The sequence below is a fragment of the Hoplias malabaricus genome, chromosome 10, assembly GCF_029633855.1.
Source record: "Hoplias malabaricus isolate fHopMal1 chromosome 10, fHopMal1.hap1, whole genome shotgun sequence".
NCBI classification, from domain to species: Eukaryota; Metazoa; Chordata; class Actinopteri; order Characiformes; family Erythrinidae; genus Hoplias; species Hoplias malabaricus.
Window position 1 is genome coordinate 33,896,407 of NC_089809.1, and position 18,891 is coordinate 33,915,297.

Genomic DNA, 18,891 nt, shown 5'->3' on the forward strand with positions numbered 1-18,891 from the left:
GTTTGTAATGAATGAGTATAATATACAAGTTTAACTTTGTGAATGAAATTACTGAAATAAATAAACTTTTTCTTGATATCCTAATTTCAATGTATCCTAATGACCAGCACCTGTATAGCACATGCCTCATGGACTGTGGTTGTTATGTGTACTGCTGAGGGGGTGGTGTGGTATCTGTTTGAAGTTTGAAAACCGTGTATGTGTATTAAGCACTTTATTTAGTTTATTATTCTTAGGCTATTCAGTGTCTGTCTAAATTCTTCATTTATATTTTGTAATATTGAAATAAGACTTAAGTGTTCAACTCATATAGTAGAACATATGGATGGCCAATGTGTCCGCCCCAGGTTGCTCTGCACCTGCTGCTTTATTAACACTACGTCACAGCTGAGCCAAACCTACAAACTGATCCAGCTACCCTCACTGCTGCTCCTGCTCTTCGCTGTGTTTCTGAGTGGACCTCTCTGCTGGAGCTGGACTTTTTTGACTTTCTAGATCAGGCAGAAGAAAGAAACAAAGTTGACTTCATCTACCAAGTGAGTAGCATTGTCTTTTGTGCCACCACCATTTTTTCCACATGCGGGACAAAAAGGGATTAGATGGATCTGCCTAAGCAGCACTAAGCAGTGCTCGCTAACACCTTTCCATATTCGTGCCTGACATTCAACTCTTCATAATGAAAATTCACATTTTCTGGGGACTCCAGAGTCAGCCTCAGACATGGCCTTAAACCCCTGGATCCTTTTATTCCTGTGAAGTTTACAAAATTCCTGTGAATTTATTCCTGTGAAGTTTACAAAGACAACATTTTTTGACCACATAAAGGAATGTGTGGTATAGGCTTCTTTTTCATTTCATTTTTTTTTAAACAAACTACAAATCTTTGTTTAATGCCAAAAAAATAAAAATGCCTTAAAAGTGATTTAATGTAACTCCACACCTTCACTGTCATTTTGTTCACTTGGATTAATAAATATGTCACTGCTCTGTCTCCATCCTCACTGCTCACCTGAAAATGGAAAGCCCCATTTCACACGTTAATTGGTTTGGTCCTTTAGGTTTGTGACATAAGAAACCCTTGCTGTCCCAATCTGCCCATTCAGGACTGTCTTTGGTACACTTCAGTAAAGCAGAAAAGTTCAGACAAGGTTTTGACTGCTTATTTTTCTCATGTCACATCTTCTAGCACGAAACGATGATGACAATATTTCATTGGATCAGTTCCTCACAGAAATGTTCCAATATGTAAAGCCTTCGCAAAACAATTTTTTTTTTACTGCAGCAAAGATTTTATGAGCACAATTTTAGGTCCTGTATAACTGCTACATTTATTTTGGAATTTCATATCTGTTACAAATCACAGTGTAGCATTCCCAAAGAATACACCAAAGCAGTCAGCAGATTTTCCAGTGCATTTGCTCCTTGATGGTGTAAACACACTTACAGTGCTGACAGGCTCTTGATGGTCATTGAAATAGAACTAATCCTCAGCCTCAAACTGGAGGGCAGTGACAACATCAGGCATAGAATAACATGAGGATGATTAAGACAAAGTACACATCAAAACTACTTATATAACTAAGACAGAGAGAGAGAGTACCTAATGCATCATGGGAAGCATAATGACATTGATCAGCTTCCCCTTTTTTGTAAATTAAGTGGAACAAATCTATGATAGGATTCAAGATGCCTCATCTCATATGTCTCTCTTTATTGCTCTCTCTCTCTCTCTCTCTCTCTCTCTCTCTCTCTCTCTCTCACTCTCTCTCTCTCTCTCCCTTTATACTCTTTGGTGAGGAACGCCACAAAATGATCAAAATTCCCTCTCCTTACCTGCTCTTAGAGTGTGTTACATGGACTATGCTTGACATTACAATGTCTATTGCCCTTTTATTTCTGCACCGACAGCCTCATAACTGCCAGCTGAGGTCCCTCCAGTGACCACTGTTGTCTGATGGATTGACAGATAGGCAGGCTCTGGTCAGTGTCATATCTAGCCAAAGGGCATGTTTAAACCATTGTGTCCAAATGTATCCACATATTCCTTTCAGTTACTGAATGCAGCTGACACAGACATTTAGATGTGCACACACAGCCTGGATGGGCAGATGTTTGGATGCTTACCGCACATCTCTTTGTATTGAATCATTTTTAGAGAATGGAAGTAGTGAGTAATATTTATTTTCATTATTAGCTTAATATTAATTTAAGGTTCACTGAGCTAAATCCTTTTGTGTCTCAAATGTATTCCATTTACATTCTAAAATAAATATCCAGTGATGAATTCTTTCACAACTGAAATATTACTAACACTACATAGATTTTTTTTAATAGTAGCTTATTTTTAATTATTGCCATTTTACAGAGTCCTTTTTCTGAATGTGCCCTGTATGTTTAAATGTAAACTGTAAAGTGAGACCTTGTACAACCATTTAACAAATATGTTGTTTTTTTTACAGCGATGCTAGTACTAGGACGGTCATTTACCAGGACATGGGGGCGGTCACCGACAGTGATTCTGTGCACCCACACAACTGCAGTACGAGGCCTGAGCACAGCTGAAAAGCAACAGGTGGCCCTTGTCAACACTGACCAATACTAACACCCCACATTCATTGATCTCCTAATATCCATCTGGCAGCTTTTATCCCACCCCCTTTCTCTTTTTATTTGAAGAAAGACAATTCCAGGGAGTTTCTAAAGGTTTAACATGATTAAAATGTCTGATACTTTCAATGTTTGTCATTTCTATTTATAAATTAAATAGTTACATTGGATTAAGTATAAATAGATGCATCAATAATTCATTTAAATTCAATGACCCTAGGAATATAATTGCATAGGTTTGTGGTGTGTGTGTGTGTGTGTGTGTGTGTGAGACCAGGAAAAGACAAAGAAAACTAAATATGGGCCCCTGAGCGATGAAGATAGGATTTTTACCAACCTGTATGGGCGCCATGACTGGAGGTATGGACATTTCTGAAAATTACCCTTGGGCTCCTTTTGTAAAACTCTAGTCTCTAGAATAACAGGCCCAGCTTTCATTCGCTGTTACTCACTTTAAAATGACAAATGACGTGCTCACTATTAATTGAAATGGTTCCTTATTCAGACTGAAGGGTGCCCTAAGGCGAGGGGACTGGTACAAGACCAAAGAAATCCTTCTGAAGGGGCCTGAGTGGATCCTGAACGAGGTGAAGGTTTCTGGGCTGAGGGGGAGAGGGGGAGCAGGTTTCCCCACAGGAATGAAGTGGAGCTTCATGAACAAACCCAGTGACGGCAGGTCGAGCATTTCCTGAAATATATGTACACTTGGTTTATTGTAATAGCTACCTCAAACTTGCTTTACTGTAAAATATTGGTACACATGCCTTACCTCTGCTTTATTATAGCACCTGTCTTTCTAAAAGTGCTTTATGTGTATACTTACATTTGCTTTATTGGAACACATGCCTTACACATAGCTTAGAGTAACCCTGGGCTGTAGCAACTGTTATCGCTTTACACCTCCCTTACTGTAAAACCTGTTTTACTATAACACCTCGCTCACTGTAACTGCCACTGTTATATGACCTTATTGTGTAACACCAATGATAACTTACATGATAACATGATAGCTGTACTGTGCCATGTTATTGCCCTCCATTTGCATTGCTGTGAAACTATCCTGCTGTATTACTGTAATATCCTGTTTACAACAGGCTCACTTTAACCCTTGCTGTACTATCAAATGTCCTACTATAACACCACTCATATGTTATAGCTATACCTTTATAGTAACATCATATTCTCTCTCTCTCTCTCTCTCTCTCTCTCTCTCTCTCTCTGTGTTAAGACCTAAATATCTGGTGGTAAATGCAGATGAAGGTGAGCCGGGCACCTGTAAGGATCGAGAAATCATGCGTCATGACCCTCATAAGCTAGTAGAGGGCTGTGTTGTGGCTGGCAGAGCGATGGGGGCACGAGCTGCCTACATCTACATTCGAGGAGAGTTTTATAATGAGTCGTCTAACCTACAGGTGCAGTGCCCTCAAATCTGCTTTCTAACTTTCATTGTGGAAGTGGAGAGTTTGATTTAGAGTGATGCCTCTGGGAGGCTTGGAGCCAATTAGAGCATAACCGGCCTTGCTTTCTCTGGGTGGGTATTACGGCCAACCCTTCACTCAGGACAATATTAGGTAATTAGTGTTTTCCTCCACGTATGCTGAGCTGTCGCACAATGTTTTAGCAGAACTCTTGAAAAGATTCCTCGACTGGCTTCACGTCTCAGAAGAAGCTTGGACTGGCTTTTAAGTAGCATTGGGGTGGGGTGGAGTGGGTTTTTTTTGCTCAAATTGAGCTGTATTCTAAAAATCTTGGTACAATTAACTGTACAGAAATCACTGCCATTGAAGGCTTTGTGTATTTTCCTGCAAGTATTCATGTTTTTCTTTGGACAGTGACCATATTTTGTCTTGATTAATAAAATCCTATTAATGCTGACTCTCAAAATGATTTTCCTCCACCTTCCCACTCCCTCTCTCAGGTGGCCATTAAGGAGGCCTATACCGCAGGACTGATAGGGAAGAATGCATGTGGCTCTGGATATGACTTTGATGTGTTTGTAATGCGGGGTGCAGGAGCATACATCTGCGGAGAAGAGACTGCTCTCATTGAGTCCCTTGAAGGCAAACAGGGCAAACCTCGTCTGAAGCCACCATTCCCTGCTGACATAGGTGATGCTTGCCTCCTCTTTCAGGTCATTTCAAGCATTAGATTCTCAGACCCTATTCCCATTAATCTAAATGCAGTCAATCAGCCTGTGACTACAACAGAGTTTTAGACAAGTGAATAAAGAGAGAATTTATTATTATCATTATTATTATTATTATTATTATTATTATTATTATGTTTTTGGGCTACATTTCCATTAAATGCTGATAGTCAATAGTTAAATTATTCTGGACTTGATGCTTTTCACATGGAATGACGCCACTTGAGTGGAAGGCTTCCATTAACAAAAGGGCCTCATAAACATATACAAAAAATTAGGGCCACATTGTGCCATTTTTGGCTCACATTCATTTTGCCATGACCAGCAGTCTTAACTTTGTCAGAAGGGGCCCAGATCTTTTGTGACGTTTGGTCAAGTGAGCATCAACAAGTGGGCCAGTTTTAGTTGACATGCAGTTTACTGACGGTGGTCAAGTAGGGCCACACCTTTGCCAGAAGTGTCCCACATCTGCATGCTGCCTGCGTCAGGATGAGCACTGAAATTTTCTTCTTATAGTCTGGCAGCCCAGTCAGTAATTCATCTTACATATCACAAAGGTTTCTTTAACATAAAAAAGTTAAATTCTGCACTTTTGCTTTTAAGGTGTGTTTGGGTGTCCAACCACAGTTGCTAACGTTGAGACAGTTGCTGTGGCACCAGCCATATGTCGTCGAGGAGGTGCATGGTTTGCCAGTTTTGGACGAGAAAGAAACTCAGGAACAAAGCTGTTCAACATCTCTGGACACGTGAATACACCATGCACAGTGGAAGAGGAAATGTCCATTCCTCTGAGAGAACTTCTTGAAAGACACGCAGGTCAAACACAGCTGTGATTTCAGACATCTTTTGCATTCTTTAACTGTCTTTGTTGGCGAAGGCTACACTGATATACAGGGTGGGCCATTTATATGGATACACCTTAATAAAATGGGAATGGTTGGTGATATTATCTTCCTGTTTGTGGCACATTAGTATGTGGGAGGGGGGAAACTTTTCAAAATGGGTGGTGACCATGGTGGCCATTTTGAAGTCAGTCATTTTGGATCCAACTTTTGTTTTTTCAATGGGAAGAGGTGAATTTCACAAGAAACACAATGGTGTGCTTAACGTAATTCTTTCATGAGTTATTTACAAGTTTCTGACCACTTATAAAATGTGTTCAAAATGCTGCCCATTGTGTTGGAATGTCAATGCAACCCTCTTCTCCCACTCTTCACACACTGATAGCAAAACAGGAAGTAAAATCACCAACCATTCCCATTTTATTAAGGTGTATCCATATAATTGGCCCACCCTGTAGAATTTCTGGTTACTCTGATAGTTAACACCTCACTGTGACAAACTTAGTCCTTAGCATTTTAAAATATGAGTAGTATATATTCAACTTATAATAGTGGGCATAGGACTCTAAAGAAAAAAATGTATGAAGAGCATTTTCCCCAAGGCCTTGTATTGTTTGATTTGCCAGGATTCATGTTTGTGTGGGGTAAAAAAGAGGAACCATTTTGTGCTAAGGGGGCAGCTGTGGCCTTGAGGTCAGAGAAAAGAGCTTGACCGGACCGGAGGGACGCCAGTTTAATTTTCTGGGACTGAGAAGGAAATATTAATTAACGTCTGAAGTGCACTTGAGTAACACCGATGTGGTTGGCAGCCCCCTGCTCTGGTTATGTGCCCCTATTGTTTTTGAAGAATTGCTCACTAGTGTGTGTTTGCGTGAGTATGACTACAGATTTACCTCCAGATATTTCTTCTCTTGGTTCAGGTGGTGTAAGGGGTGGCTGGGATAACCTGTTAGGTGTGATTCCTGGTGGCTCATCCACTCCTATCATCCCACGCTCTGTCTGTGATGATGCAATGATGGATTTTGATGACCTTGTTAGGGCTCAGACTGCCCTGGGCACTGCTGCTGTCATAGTCATGGACAAATCAGTGGGTTTATTAAATTTTTTTTCTTCATTATTTTCTGAACATAATTAATTTATAGTTCTGTGAAATTTGATCAGTCTGCATGCCTTCTCAGTCTGTTTTACCCTCTCTGTTTCAGACTGACATGATCAGAGCTATTGCTCGACTGGTGGAGTTTTACAAACATGAGAGCTGTGGCCAGTGCACTCCCTGTAGAGAGGGTAAAAACATGTAGCATGTAATTTGAGATTTATTGCATATTTTCTGTTTTTGTCTTTGCTTCTGTGACCCATTGCTGACATTTCCTGTCCTGGTATCACAGCGTCTGGAGGTCTGCACAGGTTAGAGTGTGGAAAAACTTTGGGGAAAAAATACTTCCATCATGAGGCTGTAGCATAAAGTGAATTGTGTGGATTGTTTTTACCAAATAGTCAGTAGTAACATGTATCAAATTATGTTAACCTTATCAACATAAACTTCATTGTTTTTGGTCAACTTCATTGATCAAGGTGTACCACTGTGCCAGTTAATGCTCTAGATGCATTGTATATGGAGCTGTGGATAAACATAGATTGAAGCAGTATAGTTCTAACTTGTCCTGTCCTGCAGGGGTGGACTGGATGAACTCGTTGATGTGGCGGTTTGTGAAAGGAGATGCTTGCACCTCTGAAATAGATATGATCTGGGAACTCAGCAAACAGATAGAGGGTCACACTATCTGTGCGCTGGGAGATGGAGCTGCCTGGCCTGTTCAAGTAAGCAACAACAATCCTTCCTTGTCAGAGTGGTGTTAAGATCAAACATAGACAGCCATGGGTCTCTAGATCCTATGTTTTAGATTCTATGTTCCACAAGAAGGTTCTGCCACAAGAAAATTGGCTAGATACAATGTTGGATCATTTGTTCTGGGTATCACACACCCCTCCATTGAAACTGATGAGAACTGAACTGTGCAGGAAGACAGATTTTCAGGAATAGGGTTGGATCTTTATGCATTTATAAACCAGAGCTTTGTTCCTGAGGCATTGCTAGTAACAACTGGATAAGGAAAATATGTTGCAAATCTCTCATGCATCTGTACATACTACAGGGTTTGATCCGACACTTCAGACCCATGATGGAGCAACGCATCTCTGAGTTCAAGAAGACAAATCCTGAAGAGGCTGAGAAGAGGAGAGAGGTCATCTAGAATTTGTCTTGAAGAGATGTTATATATGTGATAATATATAAGAATACATATGTTGTAAAAGTTAATTACACTTTCAGAAACCCAAAGAAGCCTCACTAATGTTAGCATTTTATTTATGGGCATATAGTATATGTAGGTGTATTTATGTAATAATAATAAGACATAGCGTAAGATGTCAAATATCCTATGTCAATCCATTAGAGCTGCACATAGGTGTCCACCTCACTCTCTTCCTATCTGCAACCAAACACTCCTGTAATCTTTGGCCAAAGATCCTAACCTAAACCAATGGGGTTGTTGTGGCTGTTTATGATCCGATCAACAACCAACTACACCTACGGCTGGCATCTCAGACCCAACACCCTCCAAACTTGTTTTACAGCAAGAAAACTTCTTGCACTGCATCTTCAAATGGAATTGTTAGCTCTATGAAATAACCTATCCATTTACTTTCAGAGTACAACACCATATCTGGCCTCAGTGTAGTTAATGCAATGCACTCGGGGACCTGTAGTTTTTTTTTTTTTTTTACCTATGTCTACCAGTAATTTCTAGTCTTGCACTTCGGCCCCATTTACCAACGTTTAAAGCCTCCACACGCTCCTGACACTTCTCCCACTCACACACAAACCTAACCATGGTACCACAACCATTTGCAGTGAATTAACCTCTAGGCATTTGTTGTCCAATAAACATGCTAATACCATAGGCAACCGACTTACAATTCTGCTATATAATGTAGTTTATAGAATTATTCACTCAATTTGTAAACATTTACTTGAACCGTTATAATGATTATATCCTTTACTAAAATGGTTTTGAATTAAACTTTAATGTCACTTATATTCTATATCATTAAATATATATGTATTTGTGTTTGAGTCAATAATGAACCTGTAATATTGACCATTTAATCCTTAAAGGTTTTTGAAAGGGCCAAAAACTCTAGCAGGACATTATTGTTCATCCCCATTGGTTTGACACAATTCATGATTCCATATTGTTTATTTTTTATTTATTTATTTATTTTTCCCCACCATTAACATGTATTACATAAGTACCTCACACAGGTAATGTCACCCACTCCTGACAACCAGGTCTTACCAAATAAATGACCAAGCTAGCACTAATGTAACTCTAACCTTTGACAACCAAGGAAACGAAAGAACTAAAGGACGACAAACACAAACTGTGTACCAGCCTAAGCAACTGTTTTTGACTTTACATCTACAAGGTGAACCAACAAGGTGGGTGTATCTAACAGAGTGGACAGTGAGTGGACACAATGCTTATAAACTGATCCACTCGTACCAGCACAACATACAGTAAAAAAACCACCACAACGTCAGTGTCACTGCAGTATTTGAAATGATCCACCAGCCAAATAATGAGCTACGTGCTCTGTGTTGGTCTACTAGTGATCTTGACTATTGAAGGACAGGAGGAAAGGATACTGATAAAGTATGCAGAACAACGAATAGACTACAGTATGTAAGAAAAAACACCGAAGTACACCTGTATATTCAGTGAAGCTGAAAGAAATGAACAATCAGTGCATTATATTAGTGTGGGACATTTTATAATACAACACCCAAGGGAACTGCGCTCACTTTGACGTCACTCTAGTTTAAGCGGAAGTGCGTCAGCCCCGTGTGGTTTTCTGTTTTGTTGGTGGTGGTTTTAGCCCGAAGAGAAAATCATTAATACCAAGGATTATAATCGCATTGATGTGATTTACTTCGAATTCGAGCAGAGAGTGGGGCAGATAAGGGGTGGTTAGAATAGAAAAACCCGGTTCTGTAGTGAGAGCAGGTTAAAAACTGATTGAACACCGCAGAGTAGCGTTAGCTTCAGGTTCACGGGCCGCTCCGCCAACACTTACATAATGTAAGTACCGAGGCGTTTATACGAAATAACGACACTCAGAGCATATGTAAACACCCAACATAGCAAATATCTATGTGTGTCCGAGCTCTCCGTCATCCAGCGTTTAACAGTATGAAGCAGTGATGGGCTTATATTGATTTCTGTTCTGTTTTTTTATGATATGGTCCGTTTACTAGTTCTACTGGTCTTGGGCATAGTTATGGGAAAACACACATTAGTTGCCGCTTCTGGTTTGTTTCCTAAGGTATTTTAACGGTAATCTTCACATTCAGTTTAGCATTGACATGTACTATACGTCCAAACGTTTGTAAACACGTTTTCAGCTAGTGATTCCATATGCTTTAAGGTGCACCGATGCTGATAGCTTGTATAATATATTTAGAAAAAAATCTTAACCAACATAATGTTATGAATTTAAGGTCACGTGGCGTGGGCTACAGGCGTCTAAAGCCTCCCTATCATTGAGCTCTAAGGCACCGAACCTGGGTTTTTAATCACTGTCCAGTGAATTTGAGAAGAGTAGGGTTTTTTTAATATGTAATGTATGATGTGTCCCAATATTTTGACTTGAAGACACAGTACACCAATTAGGTCTCTCACTTGTCACCTGCTGTCTGTAGTCTGAGAGTAGCCTTTTATTATGATATACAGACTAATTTGAATAATAAGTCACATCAACTCAGTACTAATTTTACTTACTTTACCCAGCTGACAATGCTTCTATATTTTTCTAAATCTATATCTATATTTCTGCTCTCTGTCTTTCAGGCGGCGGAGTAAATGGGACCAGCCGGGTCCAGGCTCAGGGGGTGAGGCAGATACAGCCCCCACAGGTGCCCTGGATGCTGCTGCAGCTGTGGCTGCCAAAATCAATGCCATGCTCGTAGCCAAAGGCAAACTGAAGCCCTCCCAGATTGGTTCGCCTGGGCCAGTCGATAAGGTAGGTTTTGCTTCAAGTGTGGCTGGAGTGTGTGCAGGTTTTTGCCAAAGCAGTTGTAGTCTAATATAATAATTCCGTCTGACTGTAGACCATAGGTACTAGTGGGAAATCTGTCCCAGCAACAAAAGCAAAGGATGATCTAGTAGTGGCAGAGGTGGAAATAAATGACGTACCACTCGCCTGTCGGAACCTTCTGACCCGTGGTCAGACTCAAGATGAGGTTAGTGTCGATGACTGGTTGTTATGAATTTTTTCATAATCTTTAATTTGGCGTTAGCATACTAAAATCTAAAAGGGATATGGTGCTCCATAATTTAGGATTTGTGATGTATAGCCTGAAAGACCAGTAACTGTCCATTTTTTGATTTAGAAATAGCATAAATATCCAATCCTTATATATTGAAATTTTAGTACTAGATTCAGCCTGAATATAACTATTTTTCAGATCAGTAGGGTGAGTGGTGCAGCTGTGTCCACTAGAGGACGCTACATGTCAGCAGAAGAAAAGGCTAAATCATTGCCAAGGTACTTCTGAAATGCAGAAATGTTTAAAGAATTTTCCTATCATCAATTGATGAAATTATAGTGGTGTTTTTAAAAGTTGTAAGGTTTTCTTTACAAAATAAGAGAGAAATGGAGTTATGAGCCACATATTACACTGTGAAATACCAGAAAGTGTACAAATGTTTATGCCTTAAAGGGAATTTACCCTTGGTCACAGTATGTAACATTAACTGCAGCTTTGGCTGGTATGTGCAGTTACATACATTGCTGTTATAAAGGGTGTGTTTACTCCTAGTAACCATAAGAGTCCATGCTAAATGGTTAATGATAATTTAATGGTGTGATTAATGATGAGTAGTAAATAATGACTTACATATTTCTGTCTGTGCCTACAGTGACCGTCCTCTCTATCTACACGTGCAAGGACAAACTAGAGAACTGGTTGACAGTAAGTGCGTTTGTCTCAGAGACCTTCTGTCCAGATGTGTAGAACTGGAGTCACTGGTTTGTTAATCTTTGCAGAGGCTGTTAACCGAATAAAGGAGCTCATCACTAATGGGGTAGTAAAGGCTGCCACTAGTTCCAGCACCTCATACAATGGAGCCACAGTCACAGTCTACCACCCCACTGGCCCACCTTCTGCAACACTGCCCCCTACAGGACACAAACCACATTTTACTGGTGGGGTAAGTGCATGGGAATTGTTTTGATGGTAGCTGATATGAAGGTGTCACAGTGACACAGCTCCAGGGACCTGAAAGTTGTGGGTTCAAGTCCCGCTCCGGGTGACAGTCTGTGAGGAGTTGGTGTGTTCTCCCCGTGTCCGCGTGGGTTTCCTCCGGGTGCTCCAGTTTCCTCCCACAGTCCAAAAACACACGTTGGTAGGTGGATTGGCGACTCAAAAGTGTCCGTAGGTGTGAGTGAATGTGTGTGTCTGTGTTGCCCTGTGAAGGACTGGCGCCCCCTCCACGGTGTATTCCCGTCTTGCGCCCAATGATTCCAGGTAGGCTCTGGACCCACCGCGACCCTGAACTGGATAAGCGCTTACAGATAATGAATGAATGAATGATATGAAGGTGGGTGTCACAGTGACACAGCTCCAGGGATCTGAAAGTTGTGGGTTCAAGTCCCGCTCTGGGTGCCTGTCTGTGAAGAGTCTGGTGTGTTCTCCCTGTGTCTGCGTGGGTTTCCTGTGTCTGCGTGGGTGCTCCAGTTTCCACTCACGGTCCAAAAACACACATTGGTAGGTGGATTGGCGGCTCTAAAGTGTCCATAGGTGTGTGTGTGTGTTGCCTGTGAAGGACGTAAGCCCCCTACAGGGTGTGTTCCTGCCTTGCGTCCAGTGACTCCAAGTAGGCTCCGGACCCACTGCGACCCTGAACTTGATAAGCGGTTACAGATATTGAATGAATGAGTGAATGATATGAAGTTAGGTATAAACAAGTGTCAAGCATTAAAATATAGCTTAGTGGGCAGTGGTAACCTGCATCTGTCTCAGGAAAGCATATTCTACCTTGCAATGACAATAACAATTAATTTAGCTTATAACTTAAAACCTAAGCAATTAAAACCTAACTTAAAACCTAGCCTAAGCAATTTGCTTAATATTTGCTGTGGGAATCTTAACATTTGAATTATTTTTAATGTTAATTTAGTCCTCATTTAGACATTAAAATGAAACAGGTATAAGTTTGGATCCCTGACACACTTATCAGCATCACATTTGTAAACAGCTCTGTTCATCTGTGGCAGTCATAAGTCTCTCTCTCTCTCAGATGCACTATGTACAGGACAAGGTCTTTGTGGGCTTGGAACATGCTATTCAGGGTTTCTCAGTGAAGGAGCGTGTGGAGGGTCCAGGATGCACTTACTTGCAGCACATTCAGGCCGAGACGGGAGCAAAAGTCTTTCTAAGGGGGAGGGGTTCTGGCTGTCTGGAGCCTGCCTCTGGGAGAGAGGCTTTTGAGCCCATGTACATCTACATCAGGTCAGTACACAATCTTCAGCCCAAGTCGTTCTAACCCAATTACTGGATTAGAATATTGTTACGTAGAGTTGAATCAGCCAAACTTGGGTTCACAGTGTTGTGTGTCTTCCAGTCACCCAAAACCAGAGGGACTTGCTGCAGCCAAAACTTTGTGTGAGAACCTCCTGCAGACTGTAAGTAAATTTGGTAGTACATGCACACAAACACTCAGGCTGTCTGCAAAAAAAAATGTGTGCGCTTCTACTCCATGCACCTGCACCCTGAATATAGCTGTTGTGTTTTGTGTTGTCAGGTGCATGCAGAGTACACTCGCTATCTGAGCCAGATGAGTTCTGTGATGCCCACACAAGGTAAGAATAACATCCCCTTTTTTGAGACATGTAAGTGGTTATATTTCTGTTTACAAATTCAGTCTATGTGATGTGTAAAGAGAAATGGAGGAAATGGAAAGGTGTTCAGGGGTTAAAAAATTTTCAGTGCAGCCTAGCCACCACAATCTGAGCTCCTGCTACACAAAGGTGAAAGATTTTCTCTCAAGAATCATGCCTGGAAACACAATGTGCATGTTCATTTTTGTTGATTTTTAGTTTCCTACATGTTTTGAACACAGCTGTCTTTTACATGGTGTGAAAAATTTGGAATGTCTTTTTACATTGACTTCAATTGACAGTTAAGGAGTTTTTCCCTTGTTCTTTAAAGTTACGATTTTGGCTGTACATGGTTTTTATTTGGGCAGTGGTGATATGTTGGATATACTTCTGGCACGTCTGGCTGAATATGTTATTGGAAGCTTCTCACTGTGACTAACTGTCACAGAGAGATTTCCTAATACCATCTGTTTACACAAGAATATTACATGTTTTACCCCCCAAAAAATACAAAACCAGGAGAGAACCAGGACTTGGGAATGAAAGGGTGCTTGTCCGATCCCCACAACCATCAGGAAAAATGGGGGTGGGTGAGAGAGAAGGAAAAGCACTGTCTATTCCCTTAATCCACAGGGGATTTGACCTTGAGCAAGGCACCTAACCCCTGACTGCTCCCCAGGTGCTCACTTCCCACCCACCACTCTGGGGGTGTGTGTGCTCTCTCTCCCCTAGTGCAATGTTGTTTGTGCACGTGCATGCGAATGAGAGAATGTGAGTGTGTTTCCCGCTGCCATGGATGAGTTTAATGTGCAGGAAAATTTTGTTGTAAAAATCATAGTGATTTCTACCTTTTAATGTAACTGTTGTAACGCTATGATCATTAAATGCTGTCTATGTCTTTGTTCATGTGTAACAGGATTCATTCAGCCACCTGCTGTGAACGGGATTTCCCCTCAACCCCCTTATTACCCCCCTGCAGGTTTTCAACCCTCATATCCTCCCCCTGTGCCTCCTCCACAACCAGTTCCAGCTCCCTACACACTGTCCCCACCAGCTGTACCAGCAGGTGCAGCGGTTACAATACCACACCCTAGTGCCCAGTACCCCGTCACATCTGCTCCGGCTAACTTACCAGCTCAGGTAACAGAACTTTCTATCACCCCTTATTCATATACACATTAAACTTTACATACCCCATGCTAGAACTTTAACATTTTCTGCACTAATTATTTTTAATCAGCAATTTTTTGTTTAAAACCCTGTCCTGTTTCCAGTGTCTCATTGACACTACACTTAAACCTGTGCAGCTGCACAATTGTTTGTTAAACGGTGAATCTGTGCCTTGTTTTGTTTAAAAAAAAAAAAAAAAAAAAAAAAGAGGAGTTTGGTGTTTTCCCCATGTCCATGTGGGTTAGGGTTAAAACACACGTTGCTAGGTGGCGATTGGCGATTCTAAAGTGTCCGTAGGTGTGAGTGTGTGTCACCCTGGGCCCACACTCCAGGATGTGTTCCTACCTTGTGCCCAGAGATTCCGGGAAGGCTCTGGACCCACCACGACCCTGAATTGGAGAAGTGGTTACAGATAGTGAATGAATGAATAAATAATGTGATACTGTGGCATGAGCAAGTGGTATCAATGTAATTAGTGTTGGGACTTTATTCAAATCATGCCACTTGCTTTTGTCCTCTTTGTCAGACCCTTCCACCTGCAACTTTCCCACCTGTTGCTACGGCTCCACCTAAACCTGCAGCCCCCACAGCCCCTGCACCTCAGAAACGTCGCTTTACAGAGGAACTGCCCGAGGAAACAGACAATGGCCTGCTGGGATACCAGGTGAGCTGATGTACTCTCTCTACTTATTTTCCCCTGAGAAGAATATTCAGTGTTAAATTTAACATTCATCGTGTTTATACAAACTTGGTTTTACTTCATAAATCCAATTATTTGATGATTTTTTTATTATTACTATAATCAACAATCTCACCTTTAGCACCTTCAATTAAATAGTGAAGAAGCAGAAACAGTGGTAAGGCAACACACTCTCAGACAGCTTCTCCACACAAGTGTTACAGAAACAACATGTAAAATAAAAAAATGAAAGAGGTTTTCTTGCACACAAGGATATGTGTCCACAACAGGAACTAACATGTTTGTGGAGGGTGGTGGGCTGTATCAGTGAGGATGTGTGTTAATGGTGTTGTGTGTTTTTCTGCTCATAGCATGGACCCATTCATATGACTAATTTAGGTGCAGGCTTCGCTGTGGGCAGCCCAGAGGTTTCAGGACCCCCGTCTGCATGTCCCCGTGGGCCACCCCAGGAGAGGGACGGGTAGGATACATTTGAGCCAGTCCATATTAAAGGCTAAGCACCAGCTGTATGAAAGTGTCAAACAAATACAGTGGAATTTGAGTTCCTAACTTGTGTTTATTCATAGTCAGAAAACATGTTATATCTTACTAAATCAAGGAATAAGGTTTAAAAGACCCTCCCCCCTTCCCAACAGTTTTCGGAAACTCTAATAGGCGCCTTGCCTGTGACGTAGATGGTGGACAACAACTCTAGAAGTCGCGCTTAATTGAATGCAAAATGACGAAAAGGTGTGTTGTTTTTGGCTGCAATAATTCAATGTACAGTGGGACATCTGTGCACAAATGGCCCAAAGATCCCAATATATCCAGAAAATGGACTAAATTTGTCAATTTTAAACGGGCACTTTGGAAAGGACCATCCGCTCACTCCGTTATCTGTAGCTCATTTCACTGGCGCTTTTCCAACAATATGGGCATGTAAGGACACCAACGAAAGGTGTTCAAGAGCCTCTGTAACATGGAGGTAAACAGGGTAAGGACACTTACGTCGCCTGTTTTAGTTGGTGTTAGTTAGCGTTAGCTTGACTTGCTAAACTCGGTGGCTCAGATTATACTCGGCTACGTAGCGATAGTTTCATTACGGAGGTTTATAGTGTCGGATGAATTCGAGTTCGACTTCTATCACATTACAAGAATAACGGTACCTCTAAATTTGAGTTTAGCTTATTGCTAGGCTATTGTCATGAACAATTTTTGTTATTTAGCTAGCTAGATACTGTTTATAACAAGTCAGTCACAACGGTGTTTTACCGCGGCATTGCTCAGCTGTTGTCCACCAGTGACGTCACGGTTGCGTTCAAGAATTTCCGTAGCGAGCTCGGGTTTTTCCGTCAATTTAATTAAATTGTCAGTTTTAAAGCAAATTAAGCTGCTATTTTCATTTTTTAATTCATACTTATATATGTCAGTAACTAAAATAATGTGAAATATTCATGGAGGTCCATTAAGTGGTGCTTAGCCTTTAATCCTTTGCAGATGATACGTTAATTTGTGGGTTAAGTTTGAAAATGAGAGTTTTCACTGAACTACTGCTCTAACTTCCTAAGGGAAGAAATGTTTTTGGATGCAAATTTTAAAATGTTTTTCTGTTTGTCCCTTTTTATCCTCATCAGTAGGCAGCTGATGCCCCCACCACTGCTGCCGGCGAATGGTGGAATGAGAACACAGAAGATCGAGGAGAAGAGAACCCCACCAGCCTCGCTGGGTAAGACAAACATGCAAAAAGTCTCTGTGCCTCACCACTCACTCATGGGTCGGCTTGTTGTATACCTCATGCCTCTTTATAAAGCGATTTTGTTGCATTTTGCATGCTGTTAATATACACATCTTTTGATGGTATTCAAAAGGATGTGCTGGTAAACTGACTGACTAAATTGATCTAATTGGAATATTAAAGGCCTGAGGCCCCGCCTCCTTCTCCTCTTTCATTCTCTGATTGGCTGGTGGCAAGAGTCAGTCCCTCCCTCTCTGATGACCATCAGAATGACGGAACATCTGTTTGTTTGTTTAACCATCTTGCTAACAAGACTCTCTTCTTTTTGTGTTCTCTCTCTTTCTCTGTGTTTTTTTTTTCTCTTTTTCATGACCCTCTGGGGGATGCTGGACAAACGTGTTCGGTTTTGGTGGGGGTGTGGCTTCGTTCCGTTTTGCTTCCTGATTGGACGGCTTAAACTTTGCCCCCACCGACCGACAAATGGCGGTCTTCTCTCTTCACCGTACACTTTCCTAATGATGCTGATGGCCTCACATGCAATTCACTGTGTCCCTGTTTCCATCGAAATGGGGGGAAATCATGCTTTGAATGTTTTTGCTGTTCTGTTTTTTCTCTCTCTCTCTTGCCTTTGTTTTTTCTCCTCCATCTCCCAACAGAGCCGCAGATAAAGCGAATTAAGACGGAGTTGGTAGCATACTCTGGCGATTCTTCTGATGAAGAGGAAGATCACAGTTCTCAGAAAGCAAGTGGCTCAGGTAACTTGGGTCCAGGCTCTTCTCCTCCAGGATGGGTTACTGCTGCTTATCGGTGCCCTACACCACCTCCGGCTCGGCCCAAAACCCAGACGTCACAACCGATGCCTTTCTGGATGGCACCGTGAGAGGAAAGTGCCACACACATACAAACACACACCCAAAACCAACCTCCACATCTATTTGATGTGAAGCTGCTGGTAGCCTTTTGCTCCCTCTGCTGCTGAGGTAATGACTCGGACCTGCAGAAATGTGCTCTGTGTGTTGTTTTACAAACTCTGTGTTTACAGAGAGACTGCTGTTTTACGCTGAGTCCAGTGTGTGGCTCTGTCTGAAGCTCATTTGTTGTTTTATGTCCCACCTGAACATCCTGGACCTCCAGCTGGTTCGAAACAGAGTCATGCTCTCTAAAATGTTTAACAAGGTTAATCAGTGGTGCATCTCCCTCATGAAACTCTGAGGTGAATGTCCAAGGACCCTGAAAATCTGGTTCTCAGACTGTATCAGTGTGTGTGTGTGTGTGTGTGTGTACAGAAGAATTTAAAATGGTAGTTTTCCTTACTGGACTTGACTGCTTTGATTGTCATGTAAAATATTTTCTCCTTCTCTGCTCTCATAGAATAAAATTAATTTGTACTTGGCCCATGTTTCTTTATTCTGTAAATATTTAGATATAATTGATCATTAGACACTTCTTACTTGAATTGTGACACTTTCCTGCTGTACACACAACTGGGCTTCTGTTCAGTACGGCAGGTCTTTTTTTTATGCAGTTAACATTTTACATAATTCATGTATTTCAGAAAAATATGTAACAGTATATTTCTCCCAGTATTTATTGTATGGGATGCACCCAACAACTTGTGTGGACGTGTGTTGTCCAGTTTGCCGTTCCAAACTCTTTTCTTAATTCTTGATCTCAATCAATGACATTTAACTTAAATGCTTTTCCAGAAAAGATTTGACATTTTCTGAAATCCAGTTAAAAACAAGAGTATTAGATTTGTTCATTCTCTCCACGC

General features: G+C 41.3%; 2 protein-coding genes across 7 annotated transcripts; both read left to right on the top strand.

Moving 5' to 3' along the window:
• Positions 1–2,461: 2,461 nt before the first annotated feature.
• LOC136708988 (NADH dehydrogenase [ubiquinone] flavoprotein 1, mitochondrial-like) lies at positions 2,462–7,876 on the top strand. Its single transcript, XM_066683936.1, has 10 exons — positions 2,462–2,572; positions 2,885–2,967; positions 3,113–3,283; positions 3,836–4,019; positions 4,526–4,715; positions 5,357–5,569; positions 6,516–6,682; positions 6,798–6,879; positions 7,268–7,413; positions 7,749–7,876. The coding sequence occupies exons 1-10, from the start codon at positions 2,462–2,464 to the stop codon at positions 7,845–7,847; spliced, it is 1,446 nt and encodes a 481-aa protein (XP_066540033.1). The 3' UTR covers positions 7,848–7,876.
• A 1,598-nt stretch (positions 7,877–9,474) lies between these two features.
• khdc4 (KH domain containing 4, pre-mRNA splicing factor) lies at positions 9,475–18,504 on the top strand. 6 transcript variants are annotated; one of them, XR_010804371.1, is made up of 14 exons: positions 9,475–9,734; positions 10,503–10,674; positions 10,763–10,894; positions 11,120–11,199; positions 11,574–11,626; positions 11,701–11,864; positions 12,954–13,165; positions 13,278–13,338; positions 13,458–13,515; positions 14,450–14,673; positions 15,230–15,367; positions 15,782–15,863; positions 17,017–17,108; positions 17,774–17,830. XR_010804371.1 is itself a non-coding variant. In XM_066683300.1 (14 exons), coding segments are annotated over exons 1-14 (1,722 nt in total). In that variant the 5' UTR covers positions 9,475–9,732; the 3' UTR covers positions 17,998–18,504. The 6 variants fall into 6 exon arrangements, 4 of the variants coding, with proteins under 4 accessions (XP_066539397.1, XP_066539398.1, XP_066539399.1 ...); XR_010804372.1 differs by having other exon boundaries at positions 17,020–17,108; XM_066683300.1 differs by having other exon boundaries at positions 15,754–15,863; positions 17,774–18,504.
• The last annotated feature ends 387 nt before the right edge of the window (positions 18,505–18,891 follow it).